This window comes from Nymphaea colorata, chromosome 11, assembly GCF_008831285.2.
Source record: "Nymphaea colorata isolate Beijing-Zhang1983 chromosome 11, ASM883128v2, whole genome shotgun sequence".
Taxonomy (NCBI): domain Eukaryota; kingdom Viridiplantae; phylum Streptophyta; class Magnoliopsida; order Nymphaeales; family Nymphaeaceae; genus Nymphaea; species Nymphaea colorata.
Window position 1 is genome coordinate 14,514,844 of NC_045148.1, and position 22,238 is coordinate 14,537,081.

The following is a 22,238-nucleotide window of genomic DNA, read 5'->3' on the forward strand; positions in this document are numbered from 1 at the left end:
TTATAATTCTTATAAAATCTGCCTGCACACTGAAGAAAGAGATTTTTGATGAATCTCTAGATTTCACAGAACAGCTTAAGAATATTAGCTTCAGCTAGAAATTCCAACTCTCAAAAGTTACTGAACATTTTCCCATCACATGCTGAATCTTTTAAATTATCTCCTTGCACTCTCTGCACCGAAACCCCTAGAACGTAGCTTTGTCCACTTTACACTTCTGTCTGCTTACATAATAACAAAAGCATGTATCTAGAATTTAGAACTTCAATAAGGCAAGTTTAGTATGACGATATAACTTTCGCCAGTATATTTAGTGAAAAGTTGTCTTGTACATAGCCATTTCCTGATAATAGATTCAGGAGCACCTCCCAGCATTTCTTTTGATCAAAAAGTCCCAAACCAGCAGGCTTAGAGTCATTCACCAAATTTAATAATGGTATTATCCTCTCTTTCTTGTTGCAAACTGTTTTCTGGACACTAGCAGTCTAGCAGAATCCTTGAACGAGGATTCAGCTTGTACCAGTGAACTTAGCAACTTCTTTAATGTTCTCAAGAGTAGTCGATATTGTTTCCACCCCTAATGAACCTTATTAAGTAACAAAGCTATCACTAACACTCGGAACCTTTTCCCCTTAAATACGTAGTTAGATCATGTGAAACCATGGCATTAACATCAATATAGGCGTCACATCTCAAGTTCTCGGCCACCATTAAATGTTGCGTGCTCTATCATGTGTTTATGTTGACGCGTCTTTCTTCTCTTGGCCAACCCGTGAAACACTGGTAGTACGCTTCTAGCAGGTAGGCATCAAACGCTCGATCCAACTACATGGATGTCTTTTAACAAGACTTATTTACCATGTCGATAGGTGTATTGACTTTCAATAAATATTAAGATTTTAACTTGACATCATGAATATCTTACCATTCATGAACATGATGCTGTTTCGAAGTCATCTAGAGCATCTTGATAATTTTAGTTTATTAAAATAATAAATAAATCATTAATAGAAAACATCTAAATTTAAATTTTCATTTTCTTTCAAATATTAGATTCATGAAAATCAAAGGCACATCCGCCATACTACTAGATCACCCTCCGTTGCATGTATATCCATCTACAACAAAATAAACTCATCCATGGGGTCTCGAATGTAAGCCACCTAGCTAACACTTTAGTGTCATGCCACCTCGGTGAACCAAGGGACCAACTCCGAACTATCCATTCATAAGGAAACTGATCTAGAGAGAAATCACCAAAAGGAGCCGGTTGTCAAGCAGACGAAGTGGATAAATGTCCAGCTTGTAGAGTTGCCCAATCCTATATGGATTCAAACAAATCGCAGGACATTATCATGCCAAGAAAGAATATTATCACAAAGAAATTTTAAGGATCCATTTTTATTACAGGAAAGTTGTTATCGTATCTGTAAAAGTGTCTCGGAGACCTGATTGATATTATCTCTTGTAAATCTGCCATTATTCTTCTCTTAAGGCTGCTAATAGCAGCAATCCTTTTGTCTGTAACAATCTAAAAATATAATGCCTTTCTGCTCTTGGGACATAGAGAAGAAAATAGAGCTTTTCCTTTCTCTGGTTTACTTTTTCATGGTCTCAGACCCCGTACTTCTCATATAGTACTGGCGATCATCACAGCCTCTACTCAAATGATACAATGGACAACGATTACCACCTTGGCCTCACTTCAGCTAAATCAAGAAAACTAACTTTTATGGAGGAGCCAAATTGAGTCCGCAATGACAAGTCAGGACCTACTCAAGTCTGTCGATGGGTCTTTCCCTCAGATGGCATTGGTCGGTCCAACTGGCATCAGTTGCATTAAGGTAACAGTCTCAGAATCTGTTCTTGATTGGACCAACAGACACTCTGTTAAGAATCCTCTTGTCAAAAAAACATCTCACCTTCATTAAAGGATAACATGGGCATGAGTACTTGTCTTGATCACATAAACTTTCTAGTTGACACTCTTGTATCTCCAGGTATTGACATAGAAGATGCCAAGTTGATCCAACTTGCTGCTAATGGTCTTATGTTAGAACAGGAAAGCTTCACTACTTCACTCACCAGTGAAGTGTTGCAACTCTTATCCTTCTTAGATCTTTATCCTACACTTGTCAACCAATAAAAGAGAGTTGTAATCTTACATTCCAAGCCACTAGTTGCAGAATATAGACAAACTACATTTGATGTCATGGAGCCAGAGAACGTGCACGTGGTTTCTGTTGAGGGCAAGGCAGAAACAAATAGTTCACACTCAATAATTCATCTCAACCAAATGCCCAAAATCAATCAGCAAAGGGACCTATAATTTACCAATTTTGCACTAGAAAGGGTCATTCTGTAAGACCTGATAAGACATACTCAGAACTTCCCTTTGTTGTCCACACAATAATCCAATCATGACTATGAGTATCCTGGCACTATTATCCTGTTACTGGTGCAACTATTCGCAATACTGTGGATGACCAACAGCTGACACACAAGGTGATATATCAAGGGGGTGGCCCCTTCATGGTTGAAAATTGTACTACTCCACCTATTTCACAGATAGGCAATTTAAACTTATCCTATAATAGTTCTCTTTTCAACTAAAGAAGGTCCCACCATGTTCCGGGTATAACCAAAAGTTTGTTATCCATGAGACAATTCACTCAAAAATAATGCTATATTTGAATTCACTCTTTAGAATTTCTTGTTAGGACTGACAAATAGGCAAGATAACGCTCAGGACCAAAGTTGAGCAAAGGACTGTACCCAGTAAAGTAGACAACGGTATTGGCATGATTGTCACCATCTCAGAAGATCATCTAATGAGTGGCATCAAAGGCTAGAACATGCAACCAAAGGATCGTTTCTTTTCTAAACTCTAAAAAATGTATTGCCTTGAACAATATCAAAAACAATAAGGTGTGTGAGCATTGGTTAGTTGCTAAGGCATACAAGTTGCCTTTCTCACCATTAGAATGTTGCACTTCTACCCTGTTAGAAACTTAAAACTTCTTCAGGCAGATACACAAGGACTAGCCCAAGGGGGCTTGGCTATTTCCATTACCAAAAAACTTTGTGTATGAATGCTTTCTGTCATTTAAATGCATTGTAGAAAAATAGCTACATCCTACATGCTTTTGTGAAAGGTTTTCAGTTTCACAATGGAGGAGAGGTTTCAAACCATCAATTTCAACCTCTCCCAATGAATGGAATTTTACATAGATTCTCACATTCACATACCCCTGAGTGGAATGGTTCGACAGGGAGTAAACATGGGCAAGTGGCGGGAAGCCAGGAACTGGACTAAGCTTCCTCAACAATGTTCCTCTTGCCCAGGAGTTTTGGGTTGCTCCTCTTTCATATTGAGAATTTTGGGATGCAGAGTGCCCACTCTCATCCTTGGCAGAAAATCAGCTTGTGAGGTGTACTGAATAAGGTATCAGATTGTCGTCACTTACAAATTTGTGGAACCATGTGCTACCTGTTGCTTACTCCACAAAATTCGTCAAAATTCCAAAAAAAAAACATAGCCCTTTATTTTTCTTGGTTATGGAAATAGGCATAAGGATTATATATGCTTTGATCCTATTACCAAGAGCACATACACCTTGCAGCATGTCTACTTTGGTAAGCAATATCAAAGTTCTCCATGGCTCATCCAGCACCCTTGGACCCACTGTACTTTCACAATAGCTTATTCCCAGCTTACTTTCAGTCACCAGATCTAGTAAAAGAAAATCAAAGCAGAAACATGTCCTCTGTCTCTCCTACTCAATCCATTGACAGGTGGACACTTTACCTGTGTTGTCACCTCCTATTGATACTACACCTGACACTGTAAAACCTGAACCTCCTATTCAAATGGAACAGCCCTGCATTCTAGATCTTCCTTCCCACCATTCAGACTCATCACTCTCTCTTCCTCTTGATTGCCCACTACACACCCCGTGGTCAGCCCTTCAACAACAAGGTCTCTCAAATGCAAGACTTTTTCAACCTTTATCTTATACTGATAGCTTGTATAAATGCCCAAATTTCTTGAACAAGAACCAACCACTTTTGCCCCCGCCGCTAAACAGTGCAGCATGCTGCTATGGATGAAAAATGTAGTTCCTTAGATAAGAATTGCACTTGCCACCTAGTTCCACTACAACCTGGTTTTAGCATAATTAGATCCAAGTGGCTGTATTGAATCAAGCATAATCTAGATGACTAAGTTGAGAGGTACAAGACACGACTCATTGAAAAGGGGTTCAACAAAGCACCAGGCATAGACTATTACAAAAAATTTCAGTTAGGTGGTAAAACCAACAAGAATTTGAGTTCCTGTTAACTTCTATGTGCATTTTGGTTGACCAATGCATTTCAATGTAAATGTTGTTTATATCAGTTCACTAACTTTCCTGATCAACTTTGTGAACTCAGTTAGGCTCTTTATGGACTGAAACAGGTGTCACAGGCCTGGTACAATCAATTAAGTGCCCATCTTATTTCGTGGGGTTTATGATTGCCCAGTCAGAAACATGTACATCTCTTCTTATTTATCCTTTATGCTCTACTCAACTTTGAATTTTGGTCCATGTCAGTAATATCATTATCATAGAGAACCCACCCTCAGCTATCACTTCTCTTATTCAATATCTGGCTGAACATTTTCTATCAAAGCCAAGGCACATTGCATTATTTTCTCACAGTAAAAGCAATTCCCAATTAATGGGCTTCTACTATGTCGATGCAGTTCCATATTTAACTTTATCTAATGAATATCTATGTTTGATACCTGCCTTAACTTCCATGAGCTCCTCATACAAGATGCCAAAGGTAAATTCCTCCTTATTTTCACATGCTCATCTCCATTGAAGCATTTTAGGCACTTCAGCAACATCTGACACTTTCTTGTCTTGATGTTGCCTTTGTTGCCAACCATGCACGTCAATACATGCATGATGCATCAACCTACTGAGGCACAGTGGCCACTTTTTCAGCCCTAGTTTTGCTATGCTCTAAGTGCCTTGGGCATGCCAACCAGATGCCCTAACGACCACAAATCTACTAGCGGCTTCAACAAGTTCCGTAGACCAAATGCCATCTCTTGTTCATCTCAAAAGCAAACCATAATTGCAAGCTTCAGCACCGAGGCAGAGTACAAGTCTCTTGCACTAACCTATTCTGGCCCAATTTGCTATCGATTGAACTAGAACATTCTCTGTCCTCACCACCCTCACCATGGAGGGGCAATCTCGAAGCATTTTATTCAGCCACCACATTGTCTTCCATGCTCAAATGAAGCATATGGAAATTGATTTTTTGCTTTCTCAGTAATTACGTTCTCAAGGAAAAGATTAAAGTTCACTTTATGAGTTTTTTTGGCCAAACAATTGATGGTTTCACAAGGTCGGAACCTGCAACCATGTTCAATCAGTTTTTCACATTGCCACAAATATCATTCGCGAGTCTTTTAATGGCAACGTTTTCCCAGGTATTTTCAGTAAAGTTGTTTTTTGCGGAAAATATTGGCACTTTTTTTAAAAATAAAAGATCATACAAATTAGATAAACATAACATAAATGAGAAACTAATAAGATGCCATAAAAAATAACTGGATAAAATGATAAAAACAACGTTCTAATGGTAAGTCCATTTAAGTTCAAAGTTTAATACACGATGACATTAATGTCAAAAATAGAAAATTGATAAAGCAAAAAACAGGAAAAAATGTGACAAAAACACGTTAAATTAATTTTCATCTGTTTTCCAAAAAAAAAAAAAGCATTGTTTCCCTTTTGGGGGAAAAATACACAATATCTGTGATAATGGTTTCTCACCAAGACCAATGTGTGACTATACAAACTGTGTGCTTGTGGAGGCATGATAAGGAAACCGATCTAGATAGAAATCACCAAAATGAGTCAATTGTCAAACACACAAAGAAGATAAATTTCCAGCTTGTAGGAGTTGCCCAATCCTTTGTGGATTAAAAAAAAAATTGCATGATATTATCATGTCAAGAAAGAATATTATCACAAAGAGAAAGTCAAGAGTGAGATCCACATTGAGTACAGGAAAGTTATTATTCTCTTTGTAAAACAACTTTGTAGACTTCTTGCATTTCTCTCTTGTAAATCTATAATTATCTTTTTATTAAGGCTGCGGTTAATAGCACACCTCTCTTGTGTAACAATCTCTATCTACAAATGTAGGAGCTCTCCACGCTCGACATATAGAAGAGACAATAGAGCCTTCTCCTTTTCTTTGGTTTATCTTGTTATCCATCAGTGCCATCTAAATTATCACAAAGCTGATTACCAGAAAGCCACTCAATCATTCTGAAATTCGAGAACCCTATTCGGTTGAGCACTACATGCAAAAAAAAAAAAAATTGATCTTTCAATATACAATAAAGGTAGGGGCCTCTCCTAGCAGGTTGAGGCCATTATAGATTCCTCTGAGTTATATGTACCCACAGGGCTAATCTAGAGAACCGGTAGAAATATGCAAGACCAAACCGTAGTGTACATATGCATGCTTATGCACTAAGCCTCAAACATAAAATCAAATTGAGGCAGTTCCATTTTAGAGAAACAGTGTATTTGCATGTGCATGTGTGTGTGTGTGGAAAACAAATGAAGAAATTGAAAGAAAGAAAAATATAGATGATGGAGGAGAGCCAAGGAAAAACAAAAAAAGTTAATATTTTCACAAAGACTCCACATTTGAGCTATTTTTTATGTTCTCAAATGCTAATACCAATTGTTGATACCTAGTTTGGAAGGCTCAGCTACTTTTTGAACTAAAACCCTGTCTCTTTCATATGAAGCAAAAGTAGGGGCCAACTGGGGGCAGACATTGTCAAACAAAAAACAGGACACCGTAAACAAGCACCTCTTGAGTTGGCCCCATGGTTTTGCCAACTCCCACCATCCAATAAGATCCACTATCAATGTCAGGATCCAGAAGAACATCATTTAGCCAAACCCACATTCTTGGAACCATGGCTTCTCATTGTAATATCTGTTAAAATCTCCAAAGGCACAATCTGATCATGTCTTTCACTGCAGATCCCCAAAGCCAATTGTAACAATATGTCTGATATATAGCTTGTAAAATAACCATCAATGATTAATCTCTTACCATTATGATTTCTTAGGCCTCCCATCCGACAGCTTAGGCCTCCCATCCGACAGATTCCCTAATTAGACTCCTTAAGCCATGCACCTCTACTCATCAGATGTGCTTGCAACTGAAATTTGTTTCTGTACAGGAACCGAGATCATTCTTTCTTTTTTCTTATTTTTATTTTTTTAGGCCAAAAAATGCACCTCCTCACCCATATTTACTCATTTACAGGCCTTGCACTCATATAAACCTTCAAATAAACTACTCCACAAAAATATCACTAACTTTAACCTTGCAGGAAATGTTATTCTACATAAGGTTTAAACTTGTGGTATTTAGTCAACTTGGCCTTTTCCAGAGATACACATGCTTGATCAGCAGAATTCCCGTTGATCAAGCTCAAGGATTTAAACTATCAATTGATTTATTTATCAGAGACAAGCAGTTGAACACAAAGACAAACCCAGGCCCACACCCTCCAAACCTTCATGTGAAAATAGTTAATGGTTTAATATTTCTCACTCTTACAGAAACAACAATAAACCATGAAATGCATTCCATGGATTCATGGTAAGATCAATCTTTTGTTAGTCTATGAGGCAGCTGGTTTGTTGAGGAGAACTAAGCCATTTCCTTGTGTTCCTTGTGAAATCTAATATACTATGGAGAAAGCGTCAAGTGGGTTCATCTCTCTTTCAGATATAAAGATGATCTCGCCTAGTGGTCCTCCAGTACGCTATAACACATAATGGCTCAGTGCACATAGTTTATCTTGTGCCATGAATACATTGAATTGTTTCGTAATTGTTTGCTTCTTCTTTATTTGTATCCAATGAATATTTGATAACCTCTTCAATCAGGGGTTGAAGGCCACGCAGTTATCCAGCAAAAAATGGCTCCTGGTAGTTTTTTTTTTTTTTCACTGGGAGATATATCAACCTGTGACATTCTCTGTTTGTTCAGTTTTTCATGAGTGAGATGCTTAGGTTCCTTTTCCTTTCTCCTAATGTCCGAACTGCATTTATATTTGAGAAACAGAAATGTTTTCTCCATTCTGTTTTGCATTTTATCCTAGAAGAATCTCACTGATGAACTTACAAAAAGAAGAGTACCTTCGAACATGTGATAAGTAAGAGAAGAAAACGACCACTAATAGCTTGTGAGAAGCCTTAAGTGCTAACCTGCTTGCTGTACGATCAATTATATGGATCACCGTGAATCGTATCCCTTGGTAAGGAAACAAACAATTAAAAATACTAATAAAGAACAAACCTCCGAAATATTTTTTCGTCAAGTTCAACTACAGTACATCCATCTCAAGCATTTCATGTAGATTCATCATATGACCGATCCATAAAATTGCAGGTGGTTGCGGCGATGATAGTCTTCAATGACGAGGACTCAGTCTGATACATCTGATTAGAATCGTCGCTGCGATCTGCAGACTAATCTATTAGGTCATCAGAAGGAGCTTCCAAACTGCTGTTATTTTATTAATCCTTTTTGTTTTTGCTTCAAAAACGAAAATTACCGAGTGCCGTTCCCCCTACTGGTCAGTACCTAAACCTTTTAAGCACAATCCGAAGATTATTACCGCTCACAAAAACAATGCAGTTCTGCGATCATCGTGTACTATAAAATCTACAAAAGAGAACTCAAAAAATCCAGGAGCGCAATAATTTTCACAGAAATAGGCGAATCGTTCCTACGATGAGAAAAAAACAGTAAGCCCTAAATTCTTGCATAAAGAGGAAGAAATGACCACGCTATTGATCTTCGGCATGGATCCAAGGGAAAAAGGAGGGAAAAGGAAAATAGGTACCTCCTGGGAATCCGACGAATTAAGAGAACTACTAAAAGATATGACGAATTGAATCAACATAAATCACCTACATAACCTAAGGACGACGGCGAGAAGTTCCTCCAAACCATAGGTATCTTTGCACGGAGAGAGAGAGAGAGGGTATCTGTTTTTGCATCTGAAAGTAAACATTGGCGGGAACCTTCCCCTCTTTATTTATCGGAAACGGATCGGATCTAGCGTCAACGGTACGCCGGTTTTGTGAATCTAACCGTGTCATTGATTCCAGCCCCAGTAAGTTGGAAACCTGCACGCCTTTTTTACCGAACTGAATTTGTTACTTTCCAAATAAAAATTTTGGAAAAAAAAAATAGTCATTTCTTTTTATAGGAGTAAAGTAAACTAGAATCTAAAAAATATATTGTATAATTAAAATTTTTTAACTTTTTTAAACTGAATTCGAATCTAAAAAATATATTGTATAATTAAAATTTTTTAATTTTTTCAATATACTTTTAATGGAGCCATCGCCTAAGTAAAAAGGTTATTCAGATCTCCCTTAAACAATTACAATTACGAGCTCGAATTATTTACATGCAGTCATTAACCACCAAGTTTTATTTCGTAAACTTCTAAATCAGCAAATCTGCACTGTAATATCATTCATCAGTAAATTTCAGGTTTGGTGCACTCATTTTTGCTTTTTCCATTTTAAGGGCCGATTGGATACAAAGCATTGAAGTGCCTTAGGTAGGGGAAAGTCCTTCAACCTTATAGAACCTTGGTGATGAATTTGTAATTGCAGTTGTATAGAAGGGTCATTTGGTATTAAGAAATAATATTGTTAAATGTTATGTGCAATGAGGCAAAGTAATACGCTAACCAAATGAGGCTTAATGAAGTATAAGTGTAAGTGTAAGAAAGACATAAAAGACCTAGTATCATAATAACTCTCACTAGAACATCATTAAAAGACAAAAAAAGATGGTTCACTACCAGATCCCACCCAGGAAATTTTGATTAAGTGGTACTAGATATAAAAGTTTAAGAGGCACCCAAATATAAAATGAGAAAAAATATTCATAAATAACAATACAAAAACGATAACATTTTTTTAAGTCTGTGTGGGCAAGTGCCCACACCCGTCTTACCCCCTACCAACAGGACACAATTTTAAGAGAGAATGATCAATCATAATAGAAAGACTAGTTGGCTAACTATGCTAACATTAGTAATGGTATCAACAGTCAAATCTTATGAAAGAAATAAGAGGGCCAAAAAGTTAACCAAAATGAGGTGGAAGGACAGAAGGATAGCATATAATGAGAAGATAAACAGTATAAAAACTCAATTCACTCCTGAGCTCGAACCCTTAGTTTGACAGATACCAACTTGCCTCCTAGCAGTTTCGGCTTTAATCTTAAAAATGCTAGGATATGATAATGACCCCTTTTATAAACTCTTGAAGATTCCTCGCAATCTTTAATACGAGACTAAACATTTATGGCATTACAAAGAGTGCAATTACAAGAAACTGAATATGCTTATAAATTTGTTAAAGTATTGGCAGTGGAGCAAAAAACGAGTGAAGAAAGTTAACATCAAAATTGAAGAAGGTATATGTTTGCGATTATCAAGAAACTTGTGCCCGTCTGATCAAGAACGTGAACCAAGTTAATCTAATTGAATTATTATTGAACTGAGCTTGAACATGTCTACGCAGCCGTTCAACACAGAGTCAACTTACGACCTTTTGCCGGTTTGAGAAAAGACAAAGAACACTTCAAAAGAGCCGTGCAGAGTCTGCCAAGTTAGGCATCTTTGAAAAAAAAACAATGTCAATCAACCGAGTCATCGCAGAGAAGCTTAAGAGCAACGGAATCAAATTTATCACACCAACCTCATCTCATGTATATGCCGACACACATCGTCGATCACGAGAACATGTTTCCATTGTTATCACCATTCGTGTTGCCCCCATTGCTAGAGATATATCATCTTTTACTTAATTATTTTGTTTAATCAATCATAATATTTTTTAATTCACAAATTGCTTGCATGGGCGAAGCGAAAAAATTCTAGTTAAGAACGTATTAGTTATAAAATTTTATTGTTTTAAAAGGCACCAACATGTAAACGAGAAAAAGTATCCATAAGTTCATTAAAAAAATGAGTTTATGTGTGCAATTGTTTAGGCAACCTACCTTGGCCCCATTCAAATGTATTAAAAAAAAAAAAAGAAGGTCCAAAGGAATCACCGACGGGTTCTCTCTCTACGGTCCCACTACACCAACAACTTCCGTCGCTACTATTTTGTTTGTTCATTAAAATATTTCATTTATGGTCCTACATTTGAACTCTATTTTGATAGTAATGGTTCACTTTTTTATTTTGTTGACAAGGACATTGCTTTCTCGACAGTAGCATGTTGCTGACTTGCTTTTACTATCGTTAATTATCTATTAGAAAAAGCAGGAAAACCTATTGCTTTTATTTAAAAAGGACTACGAATCACAGATTCAAAGTATACAATTTTGCATGTTTAATGATAACTTTTTAGAAAATGATGAATTTCCCACATCGATCAGAATGAGCCTCGCTTTCTAACAGTCGATGTATAAAGAGGTTATTATATTATTATTCATTTAAAAATTACTGGTGCAGACGAAACTAAAAAAAACGTTGATTGTGTATATCGAAAACCTAGAAAATAGATGATGACAACATTGCTGATAAATATGTAAGTGCATAAAGGGCATGCATATAAATACCTCAAATTCAAGGACCATTTGGAAACTATTCCTAATTCGTGGACCTTGGTTGACGCGAATAAATTCTTCTCCGTGACAATGATAAACAACATTCGGGAAACTACAGAAAGATCATATTGATAAACCAAGTTATGAACATATTGCCCACCGAAGTGAATCAACAATAGCCCATAAAAGTTAAATCATTGATTCATAGCAGAATTTTTGACGGCGATCAATAAATGTTTCGTGAATTGTAATCAGTGAAATAGTTTCTAGAAAATTGTCCCAAAAAGTTGTTTTTATAAAGACGCGAAGAGAATGTCGTGTTATTGGGTCTAGGGATGAATGTATGCAGAACCCCAAGAGTGATCCTGTCGTTTCCCGAGGACTGTTCAAAATGTTTTTTTTTTTCTCTCTCTTTCTCTAACGGCGCAGGGACGGTGAAGAGGTCGGTCTCGAGGTCGCCAAGCTGTTACAGCAAGGCTTCGTCAAAAAAGGATGCTAACAATTGATGCTCGAATCTGAGCAGTGGCTGTGGTTGGTGCCTCTCTCTCTCTCTCTCTCTCTAGGTTTGGTGAGGCATTATTGTCGTTTCTTCTAGTTTGGTACGGATGCTTCCTCGATAAGAGGAACAACTCACCCCGTTTCTTGGTTGCCCTGGACACCAGCATTTCTCTCTCTCTCTCTCTATCACCAGGATTTGACGATGGAAGTGAGTTCCAAAGATGCGAGCAACCACCAAGATGCAGCTTCTCTTCAGTCCATCAAGTACTCGAGGGGGCATCTTCAGCTCCTCGATCAGGTCTTCTCCTCGTAACCATCTTTACTATCCATGGAGAGACAGTGAACTTAAACAGAAAGCAGAACAATAGGATGGTTCTTACGTGTTATTTGATTATATTTCCTTCATCTTTTCAACAATTTATGTAGGATAGTTTTGGAACTGTTTGGAATTGCAGGCATGCCTTGATTTGTTTCTTAATATATGTAGCGTTTAAAGAGTTGTATGCAAGATCAATTTATCTTTTTTAAGAACGTTTGGAGATGGAAAATACTACGCCTAATCAAATAGACCGCTTTTCGTTTCTATACATTTTTAAGACATCTTCCTCTGAAGCTATCCGAATTATGGTGTGTCATGGTTCTCTTCTGTTGATGCAAATTGTAACAGGAAGTTTTCATATGAAAAAGGGTGGCAGCTTATGTATCGTAAGCATCTCAGGGATAGGCTGTTATCCTTTTTTGCCTTATAATGCTCCATATGACATGCCCTTCCGAAGAGACCTGTCGCTGACTCATGTATTGTAGGAATTAAAGAACTAAATGTCGTTTCCTTTCCGTTCTTGATTCTTTCGTGTATGAGATCGAATTGCAAGAGAAGGAATTATAGCTCTGGTTATGCCAAGGAGAGTGGCCTAGATACTAACTTCTGCACACTGAAAATCTCCCGACATCTTGAAACATGGCGCAGATATTTTTTTAATGAACTGACCTTTAGTTAGGTCCATGAGTCCATCACTTGTATGGTATCCCTCAATCTACAATCTGCATCACTGCAGAAAGTAGTAGAAAAAGATTGTGCTTATGTTGCAGTTATTCCAAAATAAAGAAAAAACGAGCATGGATTACTGTTTTAACTTTTTAATGAGATATGAGGATGAACATGTACCAAGTACCACAAAAAGTGCACTAGCACAGGGATTTTACACACTTCGATTTTGTTATATTCAATTATAGTTGGTTTCTTGAAGCATTAGTGAGACGAAAATGTGTTCTGGTTACCAATAAGTGATGGTCTTTCCTAGTTCGAGGCTTTGGGCTATCAGCTGTCTTTCTTGTGCTTGTAGTTGACAATGTGCATGTTATTTTGTCCTATCTGCTAACTTGGCTTTGGCCTGTTAAGCCAGTGATTCTCACTCTGGTTTGTTGTTATTTCTTGCAGAGAAGGCTTCCCTTAGAAATGATTTACTTGGACATAAAGGACTCAAAGGATGGGTGGTATGTCTTTTAGTTCATGCTGGTCTAATTGATTTGCTTATCATCGAGTCAGAAACTTTATTAGTGAAATGCGTTCCACATTTTTTCTTGTTTGCTTTTGGCTATAGTGCAATCCAATAAAATCATAGTTGCAATTACAGCTCAGTCCCTGCTACAAGAAGTTTCTTGAAACAAATCAATGTGCCCGTAATTGTTCTATTTGTTTAGTCTTAGTGTATTTGTTATCTATTGCATTAGTCAAGGTACCAGTGGGTGTTCATGTCAATATAAAGCAGCGACTGATGTGCTTGGGTCATCCGTCATGTTTAATGATGTGATGACCAATCTAACTCTTACTGCATTGAGTGTGTTGTCTGACCAATAAGGACTCAGCCTTATGCCTGAAGTATTAGAAAATGGATGTCCTTATATGTGGTGTTATTAACTACTAAGGATTATGACATCAGCAGTAAATCTTGTGTTCATGGATAATTTGAGAAGTTCATTCTTGAATTGAACTTCTGCATTGTGATTATTTCTTTGTTACCAGAAAGAAAAGTGGGAAAAGGGAAGAAAAAGAGAACAAGGCGAAAAAGCGGTTATGTACATGATTATAGGTGGGATGCTTGCTCATTTGCTCAACTTTCTGAAATGCAGGGTTGCAATAAGGGACATGGTGGTCCGTGGTGCACCTGCAATTGCTATAGCAGCAGCCCTTTCTCTTGCTGTGGAGGTGTCAAATTTACGATCTTTCTCTGGATCCTCTGCAGAAGCGGTTTCATACCTGATTGAAAAATTGGAATACCTTGTCTCTAGGTGATACAACTTGTTCTGCACCATCGTATCATTCACTTGTTTATTTTAATGAATCCTTTAGTTAACAGTAGTTATTAAAACTTTGCAGCCGACCAACTGCAGTAAATCTGTCAGATGCTGCAACAAAACTTAAAAATGTGGTTTTGGTGGCTGCTGATAGAAGCGAAAAGGCTGAATATGTTTTTCAGGTGGGTAATGTGTATAGAATTCTAATGGGTGACTCGAACTATTTGATATCAGTTTGGCCTTCATATAGACATGCTTCCAGATGTCACATCTGTTTTATTTCTACAGTTAACATAACATTATCAACATAGGACAGGAATTCCTTAATATGTATAGAATTCTAATGGGTGACTTGAACTATTTGATGTTGGTTTTGTCCTCATGTAGGCATGCTTCCAGATGTCACATCTGTTTTATTTCTAGATTAAACATCACATAGTCAACATAAGAAAGGAATCCCTCAATTTTAAAAATTTCCTGAATCTTGGTAATTTTGGGAGAGAAAGGAAATTTAGGGAGCTGAGAAAAGAGAAAAATGATGTACCAATGTAATATAAAAATTTTAAGAGGGCATAAAATAATTTGGAATAATAAAGGAAATATTTTATAAAAGAGTGGTCACTTTCAGTCATGTCATGTTATCCTTAAAATTTTGGGTATCGGGAGTTCCTCTGATATTCCTTTCTAATCTTGTTCAGTAAAATTATCAGTTACATTTCCAAATATCTATCATATTTGTGTTTAGGGTTTGATATATGTATGTCACATGCTTTTATCCTTGGTACACATTACTGATTCTGTATGTAGCAAATGCATTTTGTGTGCATATGCATGGGAGTTGGGAATTTTTTATGTTCCATTTCATTGGGTTGAACTGGTTTTCAAAGAAATATCCTACATGGAATATGGTGAATTTTTGTCAAGGTTTGCTATAGATATTAGATTCAATTGCAATTAGTTCTGTACTTGCAGACCTTTTATATTTTTAATCTTGTGATTCTTTAGCCTTCAACTTGCATTCCCTTTAGATGCTTAACCTTGTAACTGTTTAGCTATTTTGGCAGTTCAATATATATGTTTTCCAGTTTCGCTCATTTTATTTTATGTTCTTATCATTTGTAGCACCACTAACAGGGATTCAACACTTCCACATTTGTGTCAATGATTTTGTTCATACTTGGGAAGTTCCATGAGGACTCTTCTTCTGTGAAGTCTTAAATTTGACCTGTACTTGTCTGAGTAATTAATTTAGTTTATAGTTTCATGGGATATCTATCTCTTTGTAGAAGTCAGGGGTATATTCCCAATAAACTGCCTCTATGGTATACCCTGCATCTGGAAGAGTGTCATCATTTTCTGGACTCAACTTCCGAGGGTGGCACATATATTTGCCATATACTTGTTTGTATCCAAGTAATCCATTGCATTTCCATGCTTTGGCTTGAGAAGTATCAGAAACTTATAAAGTTATAAACTAGCATCCCCTTCATCAAGAGCAGTTCAAGTACGCACAGATAAAATAAAATTCCTTCCTTGCCAGAATTACATATGTAGGTAGCATGATCATGGCAAAGAAGAATTATGGCAGAAATTTTCATTCTGTCAAATGTGAGAGATCAGAGTAAATTTGACCTTGAGTACCATACTTCTGAGGTCATTGAAACTATGTCCAAGTGTTTATGACCTTATGGAACATCAGCCTGGCAGGATATCTTCTTTTTGCTATGTGAAGTCTATACCAAGGTATGCTCAACAAGCGTCTGATGTTGTCCTCCTACCAAAGGTTGGGTTATTTCATTTCTGCTCCCTTTGGTTACGGAGGTGGCTTGTTTACCATCTGTTTTGTTTAGTATAGATAAAGTGTTTATTTCTTGAAGGATGGTGGTTCATGATGATTCCTTAGAATATGCTATCTGTGCCACGATATATTATCAGAATCTTTTTCCAGGTCTGTAAGTCTTGCTTGTTTTCGTACTTATTTGTGCTTTCTTTGCAGGCTTACACAGAAGCTGCTGAGGCTATGCTTGTAGATGATGTTGCTGACAATAAAGCCATTGGTTCACATGGAGCCAGCTTCCTCCGTGACCAACCCAAGAATTCAAAGAAGATTTCTGTTTTAACGCATTGTAATACGGGCAGGTGATTTGCAGCTTCCATTGACAGGTTCCTTTTTTTAGATTTGTCGTCCGATGGGTTCTTTTGTGATCTCTTGTGTATATAGTCTTGCGACAGCTGGACATGGGACTGCTCTTGGTATTATTCGTTCACTTCATGCTGAAGGAATTCTGGAGAGGGCCTTCTGTACTGAAACACGACCATTTAACCAGGTGAGGATCTTACATTATCAGTAATCAGTTATTGTGTCCTTGTGGTTCTCAAATGATGGTGATGCTGTCTGTCGATTAAAGGAGCTACAATATGCTGGGAGCGATAGGGGAGTCAAGTCCCCGTCTCTGCATGTGCATTGCTTCTCGCATTCTGCTATTTACCTTTTCTTCCACGACTGTGTAGGGATCCAGGTTGACAGCTTTTGAATTAGTGCATGACAAGATTCCTGCTACGCTAATAGCAGATTCTGCTGTTGCCGCTTTAATGAAAGATGGCCGTGTCGATGCAGTCATTGTTGGTGCTGACAGGATAGCTGCAAATGGTATATCACGGAATTTCAAAACTCTGTGTTTGTGTCATCCACTCTTAAACTGTTGCCTTGTCAGATTGTTTTACGTAGAATCTTCTGGCTGTTTTAGGTGATACGGCAAACAAGATTGGAACGTACTCGATTGCTCTTTCTGCATCCTTCCATGGCATACCATTTTATGTGGCTGCACCGTCAACTTCCATCGACCTATCCCTCTCATCTGGTCAGCAAATTGTTATTGAAGAAAGAATACCGAAGGAGTTGACCCATGCTCGTGGAGGACAGGGTGAGCAAGTGACTGTATCGGGGATATCTGTGTGGAACCCTGCTTTCGATGTTACCCCTGCTAGTCTAATTACTGGCATCATTACTGAAAAGGTCAATCTCTCCCTCACTCTCTCTCTCTCGCACGCACACACACATATTGAGAAATCAGCCTCAAGTTAGCCATTTAACATATATCTAGTGTTAAGGAAATCCTTTGAAATAAAACATATATGATATATCTACACGGAGAAGACCAGAGTAATTATCACAAAGTACATGGAAACGAAACTCAATTTGATACCAATTCCAATTGTATTGATGGTTTGGCCTGATTCAGATGAATTCTTGTAAATTTGGGATGATTTAAGTCGTTTGTTACAAAGGCATGCATATCAGGCAGCCATTCTGGAAATCTGATTCTTTCTCTTGTTGCTGTAGGGTGTCATTACAAAAGTCAAGGATGGTGCTTTCCTAGTCAAGGATTTCTTGCAACCAGCGCCTGCCAACCCGGTCAAGGTGTCTAGCTGAGCGCAATCACTTCATTCTATGTGGTGTCACTTCATCAATGCTTAAGATGAGGCGATAGGATAATATATCGTGGATGATGTCCTGGTATCAAACTTGGTCATGGTTGGCAGGGCAACCAACTTGGTTGTTGCTTCCTGAATGCTGTCTACTGGGCTTACCGTTGCAATTGTCCAAGAATGGTGCTGCACCATCGTAGAAATTCCCTATCAATAATCTTCTCATGCTTGCAATAGAAACTATGATTTTTATAAGTAATAAGCGCTTCAAAATGTTATAGTTCAGTGCCCTCTCTCTCTTTTCTTCTTGTTCTCTGCTTCACTGAAGCTTCCGTTCTTTGATTTCATCAACTTCAGATACGTCTGTTGATAACTTTCCTGGTCACGTAACTTAGCAATCATCTTCAGACAGAGGAGTTTCTTTATTTTCTCCCTGAGGGGACTCTGAAAACTCTTCACGTAGGTGAGGTGTAGCTAGAGAACTGCTGTCCAGCCCTAGCGTTGGCTCGGACGCGAACCAGTAAAATGGTGAACTTTTATCTGCTTGGCTTTGCCAAGACGACGAGCTTCTTGAGTTGGTTTCCATCTATAATGGGAGATCTACATCCCGACTAAGATACGCCGTCAAGCACTTTCTCATTTACGTTTGGAGTTCAACCATCCTTGTCTGTCCCAGACCCACCTGGGCCGCTAAAAAGTCCAGTTCTTATTCCTGACCCAATTTCACCTGTAGGCTTTGTTCAACTTCACCTTTACCACTGCCACATGAACAAACTGAACGCTGGTTCTTCCCGCTTGGCCTGACGGATCATCACACACACTATATATATATATATATATATGGAGAGAGAGAGAGAGAACACTATCAGAGTCTTTATATACTAGATTTAATGAAAATTGTTTGAGTTGATCAACAGTGGTGATTAAGTTGAAAATAGAAAAGCCAAAAGACCTATTTTCTCATCAAAGGTGACATATTTTGTTTAAGAAAATTGATTTGTTTCTCTATCTCTCTCTCTCCTCTCTTGATGGCTATTTTAATCTTTCTAAAAAATCTCCATCATTCGATTGATTTAAAATCGATCATTCCCACTAAGTTATATACATAGAGAAGTCTTAAAATGCTACCACCAAAAAAGTGCATACCATTTCTGTAGCACCTCATTGCGCACACCCCTATGCAACCAACATTGGATTTTAGTTTTTAATTGTCTGAAAATATTTGGTAATTGGCAGATTCGAATTTTCTTGTGTAATATATTGGCTTCTTTACTCAATATCTGACTGAGGAATGAGAAAAATATTTGGCATAAAAGATAAAAAAATTAAAAAGCATAAAAATGAAAAAGAAACGAACACAAGTTTTCAATAAAATGTGGTCAAAACTGGCAAAGCCGTAAGATCTCAATAATGGCAACTCGGTAACTTTCGTGCAAAAACGATGCAGATTTTTTGGATATAAAAGGAGCTGCCGCATTCTGCAAAAGGCCAGAAAGATATGCTTTTCAAATTCCATTCTCTTTACTTTTTCGTTGGTTTCAGAAATAGAGGAAAGAGTAAAGTGGAAAGGCATGAGCACAAAAGGCAGCCTGCGAACGGTCTGGGATGCGTTTGACTCGATCTCCTCTCGATGTAGACAACCTTTTCTTTCAAGAAAATAGTTAAAACAGTTCTTACTTTTTACCCATCTAATTTTCCACGTTAATTCTTTTTCACTGCTTTTTGGCGAAAATTACGTTTTCGGTGCAACCACTTATCTCAAATCCTGAATAAGGGCCCCATGCTTCGGAAAAAACTTTGTGGGGGGCTTTCCTCCACAAGAGCAAATTTAACGGATGAAATGATGGTAAGGTCACGTGATTGCAACATGTCATCGTGCTTTTCTAATCACTTTCAAAACTAAACAAATTACATTTTAATATATATATAAGCCAATATGTTCTAGACAGCCTGATTTTAGGAAATCAAGCATCTTACTTACTGAATATGCCACAAAATTGCTTCCTTTTTATGAGGAGAATCTCCATTATGGAATAGTTTCTCCCTTTGTCGAATCTTTTTGTGCCCACGAAATATCCAATTAGTTAGTATTAAAGTAAAAGCAGTTGTCATAAATATTGTTTTTTTTCTGCAAATTACTTTGACATAAATTACCTTGGAAAAAATGGAAGAAATGAGTCGGCATTATTATTAAAGGGTGTACAAGAAATTTTCAATGGCATAAAACTCGTCTCCACAAATTATATATGTATATAATAAGAATAAGTTAATTATAAACTATAATTTTAAGAAAAAAGCTAAATTTTGTCTAAAACGTGCAAATATTGTATTTATCCATTACAATTTGGAAGAAGTTAATTTGTCAGCTGCCTGTCTCTCAAGGATATGGAATTCAAAATAAAAAAGTCTTTTTAAAAAGGACATTAAGTGTTCAAGATACAAATGACATGTTCAGGATGCAGATGTTATATAGTACATCTTTCAACTCAAGTATTATTCAGCTATGATTTTTAGTCTCGAGTAACAGTATCCACAGAAATCAAACTGGGTTTCGGGGACATATCATGCATATTCTCCACCTCGACCAGGTATGCTACGTCCCTTATGGTGAAAAAGACATTAGGTAAATGTATAGTTCGGTTGCTCTGGTCCTGATCAACCATAATCATGATAAAATATTTTTGCCTTGTCTTATACTTTTTATAAAGAAAACAATTGGGGTAGTAGGTGTCCCACCAGCTGGACCACCAAAAATATGGAATCTTGAATATGAATGTGTATATGTCAAGTAGGTAGGTTAGCAATTAATAAAGCAGTTGCTTGGTAGGTTAGACATGCATATTTAATTGAACTAATTATGGTCCCACTGCAATTAAGAAGTTCAAAATCAAGCATTTGATCTATTAACATTTTTCAAATAAATATTTTTAGTTAGAAGCTACTTTAAGCTAGTGAAAGCCTATTTCTTCTCCTGGTGATATGGTATTAGAAATAAGGAGAACCTATTTCCATTTATTTAAGGTTGAAAATGCTTCCCTTGAGAAAAAGATGTGATGTGATGTCACACTCTAAGTGCAGTTATAAATGTGAAATAAACAAAAAAAAATGACAAAAAGGCACTTGACATTTGGGCAAATAACAAATTACTACTAATTTTGAAAATTAAGAAATATTCACTCTACTTGTACAAAAAAAATAAAAGACTGAACAGTAAAAGAAAACATTCTTTTTTTGATATAAACGACAAAAAATACCCATTTAGAAGAAACATCTTTTTTTAAGCTAAGGGAAGAGTGGTTGTCCATAAAAGGGTATTTTTATTTCAAATGAAAAATTAATGTTTCCTCTTTTATAGGCACCTCTTTAAAAATTTCTTTGGAGATCCGAGACCTCTTCTTCCTTTGTCTTCAGGATCCAGAGCTACGTCGATGTCTGGTGTTAGTCCTTTGTCTTCAGGATCCAGAACTACGTCGATGTCTGGTGTGAGAGTCTGAATTGCACTTCAACTCATGAACAGAGATTAGCCCCTGTCCGTCGCATCTTATAAGCGAGTGCCTTGTTTGACCTGATACTCATTCCATAACGAGAGCAGTTCGTAAGTTTGATAAGAAGATTTTTCATTTCATTTTTTTTTTGTAACTTTGACAAACGCCTATATATACATAAGATTCCTGCACTAGTTTTTTAATGTTCAAATATAAGTAGTTGTACTAATAATGAAGTGTGAACTGGTTTTGCGTTCATTCAAGCTGGTGGTTGAAAAAATTTATTTTATTATAATAAGTCAATCCATTATAATCGTTTTATTGTTCTTATTCTGTCGGTGACCTTGCGTTTGGAGCTTCAACCAAGTCCTATTATATGGCGGTACTGTATTAATTGTTTTTCCAGTTTAATTAAGATGCTTCACCAACTCTTTAGACTGTCGACTGGTTTGATCATTCAAGAAGCCCTATTTGCTTGTACCTTGGGAAAATAATATTGTACAGGAGGCGAATCTTTTAATTTGAAAAATGAAAAAAGAAAGAGAGTGAAATCGATTTTTATTCAATATTTGGCATATTGTATTTTAATTTAAAAAGTACAGAAGTTTAAACTGATCCGTTTATTTTTACCTTTTTTTCTGAAAAAAGGAAAGTGCAAAAAAAAAAACTTGACGGCCAACAACTGAATCGATATATATGAGTGGTGATTTGATATGTATGGCACAGGTTTAATTTGGACTTATGTCACCAAAATGCCGGGTGCGAGTGTCGGTGCCGGTGCGATACATTTTAAAAAATTAACGGTGAAGGTATTTATTATTATTATTAATTTATTATTATAATATA

At 37.0% G+C, this 22,238-nt stretch overlaps 1 protein-coding gene across 3 annotated transcripts in view; it reads left to right on the forward strand.

Annotated features, from left to right (window-relative positions):
• Positions 1 to 18,192, forward strand: part of LOC116264425 (methylthioribose-1-phosphate isomerase-like) — a 68,874-nt gene extending 50,682 nt beyond the window's left edge. Inside the window, exons 1-10 of one of the 3 annotated variants that reach the window (XM_050080497.1) lie at positions 375 to 378; positions 12,352 to 12,481; positions 13,622 to 13,677; positions 14,314 to 14,472; positions 14,561 to 14,660; positions 16,475 to 16,617; positions 16,700 to 16,805; positions 16,990 to 17,128; positions 17,226 to 17,494; positions 17,822 to 18,192. In XM_050080497.1, the coding sequence (XP_049936454.1) occupies positions 12,386 to 12,481; positions 13,622 to 13,677; positions 14,314 to 14,472; positions 14,561 to 14,660; positions 16,475 to 16,617; positions 16,700 to 16,805; positions 16,990 to 17,128; positions 17,226 to 17,494; positions 17,822 to 17,911 (1,158 nt within the window). In that variant the 5' untranslated portion in view covers positions 375 to 378; positions 12,352 to 12,385 and the 3' untranslated portion in view covers positions 17,912 to 18,192. Of the gene's footprint in view, positions 1 to 374; positions 379 to 11,915; positions 12,217 to 12,347; positions 12,482 to 13,621; positions 13,678 to 14,313; positions 14,473 to 14,560; positions 14,661 to 16,474; positions 16,618 to 16,699; positions 16,806 to 16,989; positions 17,129 to 17,225; positions 17,495 to 17,821 lie in introns of those variants that run through there. The other 2 variants (XM_031645509.2, XM_050080496.1) reach the window with 2 other exon arrangements.
• Positions 18,193 to 22,238: the final 4,046 nt, after the last annotated feature.